Here is a 9126-nt window from a genome sequence, read left to right as displayed (position 1 = left end):
CAGGCAGCAAGAATGTAAATTAGCCTAATCTCAAGAAAACAAGATGTGCACTTAACCATAAATATTTTTTATAATCACATCAAACATGACATACCTGGTATTCAGTTTTATATAAATTTGTTGTTATGTCAGACCTACTTGTGAGGTTATCCAAAACCCAAACACGTAACATTATTTCTACTCTTCAGGCCTGAATTATATTTACAGACATTAATGCTATATCCAGCTCTACAATCATTCGAGACACATTATATAACTTTATTTTTTTATTTGACAAGCAGCAGTATCATGTTCGTCATTTTTTTTACATTTTAATGTAGATACAATTATTAGGTTATCTGTCATATTACAATATTTAGGTTTTTTGTGTGATTTTTTTTTTCCTTTGTCTTAAGATACATTAAAAAACATCAACTGCAAACGTGAAAGGGGAGGGAGGAAAAAAAAAAAGCATGGTACCCAACCAATTCTCCACATTTCAGCAATACTTCACTCATTCTTTTAGTAAAGTTTTAAGAAATGTCATAATGACATGAGCTTGAAATATCTATAGGCATTTTCATTGACGCTCATGACATGGCACTGGTGATGTTGTAAACAGCAGAAAAACAGGGGCTGCCAAGTGACCAATTATGGAGGCACAGACCTGCCTCTTCCCACAGGAACACACCAAACAGTGACAGCAATGATCTCCTTACAATCATACCTGCAGGATAGCAACATCATGCTACATAACTGTATTCGTCTGCAGAGGCCTGGCTTCGCTCTATGTACTGTTTGTCTATCAGGACTTCAATACACTTCTTAATCATGCTGATACTTGGGTTAAACCTAGCTCTTGATTGGCTAATTACCTGCAAAAGAAAGACACAGTTTTTGTGTTATTTTTATTTTTCACAGTTATAAATGTCATCTAAATATTTGCTAAAGGCTTTAAGGCAAATTCAGTATATTTTTGTTTTAAAGACAGGATTAAATAACCCTGGAATAGTTAATTTAAAACAAACAAGAAAGCATCTCTACGTATAAGCCTCAGGACACTGAAACTGACTGGTCAGCTCACTGGTTACTTTGGCCACATGTTCCCCAGATCTCCTCATTCCTCTCACTTGCTTCATTTGTCACGGTACAAATGAAGACAAATATCCATGCTAAAAATTAATCTAATATTAACACATTTCTTCACTACTATGACAGTGGAGTTCCCCTACCACTAACCTCCTTTCCTTTACAACTGGAGAAAATCAGGATGAGCTTCTCTTTCTTTAGTCACTGAAGACAGACCTACAATTTAGTGTGTTCCATCTTGCTATTTGCTATGCTGGAACTTTTTAATACATGCAGTAAGAAGTTATTTATTGTAAAAAAAAAAAAAAAAATCTTTATTTGCATTGTGGAAGAAATTGCCACTCCAGGAAAAACTTTAGATGTCTCTTAGAAGTTCTCAGTCTTGCCCATTCTCTTGTAGAGAAGGGGAAGAAATTGTCTCCATCAACAGAATGTGCAAATCTATAAGTAGGAAATTTTTTCAAACAGATCTTACTACTCAAGTGTCACAATATATTTTGCCTGTAGTTTCTTATTTCTTCTGTAAAGAAAATTATTTTTATTTCAGCTGAATTTTCACTTTTCTTTACAACTTCTCATGGCTGGCTTTGTCCCAGCTCTAGAGTTTGCTGGGGCCCTCCATGAGCCAACAGAACTCACCAGGTGGAACTCACCCAGCAAAGCAAACAAAAACCTCAAAAGAGTGAGTTTTGTTGGGCTAACAGCCAAGGGTCTGGTATGTTCCACAAGTGAGGAGAAACTGGGTGCTAACAAGCTGATAGATCTACTCAGATTTCACCAAACTTAGCCCTCCACTGAAGCTGATTGTCATCACCACAGAGACAATGAAAGAGAGAGTTTTGTATTGGTATGGGTTTTCTCGTTGTTGTTGCTTTTTTTATCAAAGATAGTACAAGTAAGAAGGATAGACAGAAATACCTGATGGTCAGAATAAAAATTCTCTGGGAATGACTGTTCTGATGTCTCTCCTCCACTACTCTTCCAGTCTTACTCATTTTATAGGAAAAGCTACCTCGCCCTGCAGGGGACTGCAGTACTGAGCTAGAATTGAAAGTATCAGGGTGCATCTAACACAATTAATAATACCACAAAGATCACATGCTGACATATACAGGTCTACCAAAGGCCTGGAGTATTTTCTTGGACACCTCAACCTAAATGAAATGTGTGGTGCTGCAGTGTTAGAATCAGAGCTAACTACATTAGGGTTAGGAGTCTCTCAAGTATCTAACAGTATAATCCTGCCCTTTAAGCTAAGAAAAAAAAAAATACTAATGAGGTGAGAAAATATTAACTATTCATAGTAAACAGACTTCTTTCAGAAATATTCCTTCTGACTCAAGAAGTCAAACAGCAAATTTGAACTGATACATTATATTTAAGAATATCAACAGCATGATAAAAATAACTATGGCATCAAATTAGTAACAATATCACAACTATACTCTCTACCTAGTTTTTAACTGAGCAACCATGAAAATATCCACCTTTTTTGCAAAGCTGAAGAAAAAGGTTCTAATGTTGCTATTCTGCAAGAGCCCTGCAAGAGCAAAACACAGCAGGGCATGTAAGTGGCCCTTCCATTACACAAAGGAAGAGGCAACCAGAAAGGATTTGTTTCCAAAACACAGAAATTTGTAATCTATTTCACCCTTACAAACTGATGTCAGGCAAAGTACATTTCAATAATTTTTTCTAGTAATTTGACAGTGGGCAGAAAAAAAATATTCTCAAAGACGAAAGGGCTTGCCTATCATTTTCTAGTTTTAATTGCAAATCCTTACACAATTTCATCATAATTGCATGGATGGTTTAAATAATGGGAAACAAAAAACCCAAAGATTCTGAGAAAAATCAGGACCTATGCTGCCTCATCTTTTCAAAATTCAAAATCAGATTTCTCAAATAAAGCTCGCTTTCAGACTATTTGTGTAAATACACTTCTTCAATATCCAAAATCTTTAGAGGTCTCACACTGCATCTTCTGGGCTTACAAACTCCCTGTTGCTGCTAGGTTTTTTTTTAAGAAATAAAAATTAAAGAGTGGGTGTGGTAAACTGTTTCCTCCATCACCACAAATTACTCAATGTCTCCCCACCTCTATGCTCAAAATGGCTGAAAAAAACAGGAATCTCAATTCCCTCTCCCACCAGTCTTCTCTGAGGCCATCCATCAAGGCTCAGAGATGCAAGAATAAATAAACTGAAGAAAGAGCTTTGGAAGGTTGAGAAAAGTAAAACTGGCAACTGGTTGGAAGGAGCAAATGTTAGGCTGGAATGAGAAATACAATTAGGCAGGCAATCAGCAGATGGGAAAGTGGGAGAAAAACTAAAGAAATAGCACTTCCTTCCAAGCCAGCCTGTGACAGTTCACAGATCATTAATCTGGAATATAAAAAATCTAGAGAACTGTACAGCTTTGTGGAAAAAGGGGATTAAAAAGTGCACGTCTCCATACTCAGACAACTTTTAAAATTTAAACCATGAGTCATAATAAAATAATGATTAGAGCACAGAATTGGCTAAGTGCTTCTGTGGAAATTCCATACTAGAATGTCCCTATTCAGGTTTTCAACTGAACCCATAGCTCTGGCAATGATTTTTATAGGATACAACATCACTTGGCACAGAATCAGCTAACAGGAAAGAGCAAGGACTTAATGCTTTGGTGCTAAGACACATTTATGAGATTGAGAGATCCCAGCTAGTGCTCCAATACTGCAGTTCAAAATAGACTCCAGGGAAATTATCACTAATTTTGCTGGAGTACTGGTTTTCCACATGGTTGAGTTTTGTAGTCTGATGTTCTACCCTACTACCCTGAAGATTTTCATGAAATCAAGCTCAAGGACTTTCTCTCACCTCCTGAATAAGAGCATTATGTCGCAGCACTTTACGTGCCTTCATGATACGGACTATAGCAGCTTGAAGATACATTTTCCTGTCTTCATCCACAGCACTTCGGGTCTGCTCCATCTCCTGCCACACAGCAAGAACAGTCATGCTCAAAACACAGTAAGACCAATACAGACTGCATAAAAGAATCTTGAATCTCTACTTTTTACTTCACTAAAATTGGTGAACTAATACAAAAATTAAGGTGTAGTTCAATTCCAGTAAAAGTATGTCCATAAATCCAGGATATCAGGTTTCATGAAAGTGAGTAGGAAGGTCTACTAAACCAACATTTTTGCTAGGGAGAAAAGCAATCAGAATTTACTATAATGTATTGAGTTTGGCAGCACATACCTATCTTGTACAAAATCTCATGTCTTAGAAGATACACTGAGAACATGGATTAACAACAGGAGTTGATTTTAGTTGCCAAAGGACAGAAAACAATAGGAAAATAATTGATTGGTTCTGCTGTTCTTGCAGCAAGTTCCTTTATAAACACCAGCAACAAAAAAGTCTCACGACATAGACTAAACATCAATACCATTTGGTCTTAACATTTAGGTCATCTTTTTCTTCTATTTCTTGTTCCCTATTTCATCTTCTCTTGCCTATATTTCAAGTACAAAAAAATTGCATTGCTTAAGCTTTAAACCTACAAAATTTCTTTTGTAAATCTTATGGAGTCTGATAATTGCTTACACCAAACTATCACAGTAAATTCCATTTTAGGGAAATAAGCCTCTTAAGCTATTTAGGCTAGAAACAGCAAAGAATACTTGCCTGTGGTGTGTCTTTCTGCATTGATGTGGTAATTTTAAACTTTGTTCGTTTACTGCTGAAGTTCATATTTAATGAAAATGTAGACTCTGTCTCTATATCTTCCTGCAACAGAGAATAGTTTTTAAAAATCAGGAATGGAACCAGAAAATAGTAACAATTTACTTTGAAAAGTCACAGTTCGGGTCTTACATACAAAAATAAAAAAATACATACATAAAAAAATTCAGATTTGTAGCTGGAAATTCTAAAATGCTGCTTGAACCGGGTCAATTTTTAAAGCTAGTTTAACTGACCCAGCAATCAAATCTATTTCAGAAAACACTGTTGAAGAACTCTGCCATGCAAGAATTTCGTTAGCAAGTAATTTCTCTTTTAATACGTTGATAGTTTATCTTAGTTGTAAACACTCTTCATTTAAAATATTTTTTTTCCCTGCAAAGAAAGTAGGATTTGCATTTATCTATGACAGGACCTTAAAGGGGAGCTGCTGCTTTCATAACTTTTACAAAAGCTTTCTTCCAGAATTTAAGGAAAAGCATCTAATCATTTTGATATGTTATAGCAGAAACAGCTGACAGACTGCAACATCTACAGTGCACATCTACATGCAGATTCTGAATTTCTTCCTGTCAAAATCACGATTCTTTTCCATATATATATATATATGTGATTATTATTATTAATACAACATTTTTTTTTCCCTACAGTAAAAACACCTTTACATTCAACACAGCATGACTGGACAGATCTCTGCAGTTTCCAGGCAAGAGTCTGTACAAGTATTACCAATTTCCAGCAGAATAAAGTTACTGGGATTCTGAGACCTTGGAATCTTGCCAAACTGTCTAAAGCACAAACATTTTAGTAAACACAGAAAATATTTATCTAAATATGCACTCAAACCAATATTAATTCTAATTTTGTATCTTGCAACAAATAGCTTTTGTTACAATACATATATAAAAACCAGGATACCAGGCATAGTATAGAAAATACAATATGAAAGGGGAAAGATCAAGAGCTTTAAAAATAATAATAAGCTACCAAAAAACAGGCTAACATTAACTTATAGCATTATTCTGCTGACAGGGCTGAATATAAACCAAAGTAAATTGTGTATTAAGCATGAACTCAAAAAGCATGATTCGAATGAACCAATGAAGATTTTGAGATGAAACTTCTCATGCTCTTTCCCCCACACCCGTTCACAAAATGAACAAACAAGCAAAAGCAAACTACAACTGTACTTTTCTGTTTGGCTCAGATACAGGTAAAGAGAAGTTTGTGTATTGAATTCCACTGCTTAAGCCACTAAAGCTCACTTGTTTATTTAATAAGTAAGCTGATACTGTCTACAGATCTGCTATCACATTGCTGGATGGAATGCAAAGAAAACAGAGATAGTAAAGACACTTGAATACAGTAGTCTGGAAGGCAAAGAACTGGAAAATGCAATGGTAAACATTAAAAAGAAAAAGGGTTGGAAAGTTGTATAATTCCTTCTTCTATGACATAAACTTTAAGAAACTGGGTGAACCTTATACAATGGACATAAATAAATCTAAATCCTTTAAATAACAGGCAACGTTCTAAGATTATTAAAGGTCTCACTGTTTCCCAGCGTTTTATTTGACCCATGGTTTAACAGACATCTTCCCAGCAACTGTTCCAACCTGAGCTCATTTCTAGATATTGGAAGCATGTCCTATGCTTCAGCCAAGCACCAGATCTTCCTTGTGATCTCACTTTCCATTTTCTAAAATTTTCCTGGTTAAAAACAAAAGCAGCTGTCAGAGCAGCTTTGGATTTCTTCTTGTAAGCGAATTGAACAGCTTATCTCAGTTCCTTCTGTCTGATACTGTCTACATAGTGAGCTTTCTGGTGAGCTGGAAGCACAGGCTTTGTATGTATGGGATGCACAGGCACTTCTGCAGTATTTCTTACTTAACAGAGTAAAGTCTGTGCCCCTTGCTGTACTGGAAAAAAGATTTCACAAAGGCTACACAGAAGGATGAGAGAGTCAGAAAAAGAAGTATCAACCACTGCCTGAATCACAAACAAAGCTCAGATATTACTGGAATTTCAAGAAACTCATGGAATGGTAAGTCCGTCAAAATGCAGCAAAAATCCTCTCACAGAAGTCCTCCTTGCTCTCTTTCTTGCTCCTGTAATCTGTCTGCAAGGAAGAACACAGTTGCTCTTTCTTTCAGTCTCTAAATCCCAAAATATTTTTTTAGGATCACTGTAACACTTTGGTTTACTACTCAGGCTCCTTCCAGTGATTCAGTACAACTTTGAAAGCAAGGCAACAGAAACAATAAAGAATCCTTGCATTATTACCTTTTCATGCTGCTATAGGTATAGAAAGCCTGTATGACAGGCACCCTACTTCCTCCTGTCTCTTTCCTTATAAGTAGAGACTTACAATTTTGCACAAGGGTCAAAAAGAAAGCTTAGAAAAATAAAAGTAAACAATGGATATTTTTAAAATATCCTCAACAAACATCAGAATGACAAGACTGACAACATTAAACTTTTTAATATCATTATGGCATACCTTGTCTGAGTCGTGGTTGATCATTTTGACATCAAGCAAAGATTTGATGGTTTTTGTCAGCTCCTTCTCATTCATTTGTGTACTGTCCTGAAGCTCCTTGTAACTGACAGTCTCACTGTTGTTGAAGGCAAGCAACACTGCCATTTGGTATGTTGTGACCATGGCTACGTAGGGTTTGCACAAATAATTCATTTTTACTTCACCTGTAACGATACAAGTAGTATTTTATAAACAGATAAATGGAGTGAAAAGTCATCTGAAGCCAAACTACCAGAGCTCCTCATACATTTCTAGACATTCAACTCAAGTCTGTATTTAACACTTGAAAAGGAACAATGACAACTGATGCTGTGAATTTACACATATACAGTGGGGCCTATAACAACCACCCTACCCTGATTAACTAGGCATACTAGACAAATAGTGCAATATATAATAGTAATAAATATATAATAATCATAAAAAAAGAAATTCCAAGTAGCTTCAACACATTGCAATTCATAAATTTCAATTAACAGCTTACACAGAATCTCAGAATAGTGATTAATGAGGAAGTTTATTTAAGGGAAGATTTAAAAACAAAGTAAAATTCTTGTCCATCAAAAATTTTTCATATTCTTACATTTTTAAAATTCCAGTGAAAAACAAAAAGCACTGAGGAAATCTACTTGAAAGCAGATTTAGATTTTCTGTGTGAAGGTGAGTGTGAGTTAACAGCAACCTTCTGTTACCAGAACTAGATTTTCATGATATTACATTGTTGTGGGCTATGGTTTTCACCTCCATGTGATATGTTGCAGTGCTCAGTTGTTAAAGCCTGATACTGAAAGCACTTAAAATAAAACATGATTGACTGGCACTTACTAAAATAAATACTTAATACTAATAATAAATACTAAATACTTAAAAGTATGTATTTATGTAGATACATACCTGAGTAAAATAGTATAATATGCATTTTAAAAATTATTTAGTATTTATGTAAGGAACATCTATACTATAGAAAGAATTCCAGGGCAATTGTTATTAACTCAGCAGTTCTGCAGTGCCTTTCTGCAGTTAAGAACATACAACTCTAGTTTTACTTGGATTTAATAAATCACAAGTTTACAAGACATGAATTTTGGAAAATCTAAGTACTAAATATTAATTTATAACACAAAATACATCCATTGACTTTATATGTAAAATAATGTTCCAACTCCCCATGTTTTTGTCATTTGAAAAGAACTTTTAGCAAGCAACTGTTAGATCATAAGTTTAGCACAGCACTTATTTTTACCTGTACAAAGATAATGTAACCAAGTAAGCTTCCTTCCACTAAAATGCTGACTGTAAAATAATTCAAACTGCAAAACAAAATGAACAGCAGTTAGTTACACATATAACTACTCACAACAGTTTATCATCACCCTGCCACCCTAATGAAGAAATACTGGTTTTATGTCCATCACACTGGATGAAAACATTGCAGATCCATTTGTGACAGCATTTTCCTTTAGAAGATGAGTGATGACTGAATCTTAATTTAAGGTCTACCTCTGATAATGAGGAGAATTTCAGCAGATACAAAAAACCTTTCCCTAAAATGAGATCAAACTCCCTAAACCCCACAATGCCAACACTGTGTACACACACCTATTTGGCTTATTGTGATTTGGTCTGGATTAACATTTAAGGAGAACATATAAACAGGGAATTTTGATCTCTTTAAGAATTAGAGAGATCCACCCACAAGCTTGCACAGTATGAAAACCACACTACTCATATAAATAGATATTTACAGGAAGCTTCATCAGTCTCAGAAAAAGGTGCTGAAGAGGT

At 35.2% G+C, this 9126-nt stretch overlaps 1 protein-coding gene across 2 annotated transcripts in view; it reads right to left on the bottom strand.

The window, feature by feature from the left end:
* Nucleotides 1-237: 237 nt before the first annotated feature.
* Nucleotides 238-9126, bottom strand: part of CUL2 (cullin 2) — a 41007-nt gene continuing 32118 nt past the window's right edge. For both annotated transcript variants that reach the window (XM_050970844.1, XM_050970843.1), the window contains exons 17-21: nucleotides 8585-8651; nucleotides 7303-7505; nucleotides 4746-4847; nucleotides 3930-4046; nucleotides 238-854 (exon numbers count right to left, since the gene is read on the bottom strand). In XM_050970844.1, the coding sequence (XP_050826801.1) occupies nucleotides 723-854; nucleotides 3930-4046; nucleotides 4746-4847; nucleotides 7303-7505; nucleotides 8585-8651 (621 nt within the window). In that variant the 3' untranslated portion in view covers nucleotides 238-722. The remainder of the gene's footprint in view (nucleotides 855-3929; nucleotides 4047-4745; nucleotides 4848-7302; nucleotides 7506-8584; nucleotides 8652-9126) is intronic.

This window comes from Serinus canaria, chromosome 2 (genome assembly GCF_022539315.1).
Source record: "Serinus canaria isolate serCan28SL12 chromosome 2, serCan2020, whole genome shotgun sequence".
Taxonomy (NCBI): Eukaryota; Metazoa; Chordata; class Aves; order Passeriformes; family Fringillidae; genus Serinus; species Serinus canaria.
The sequence above is the reverse complement of the archived record's forward strand: the minus strand, read 5'-3'. Positions and strand labels throughout refer to the sequence as shown.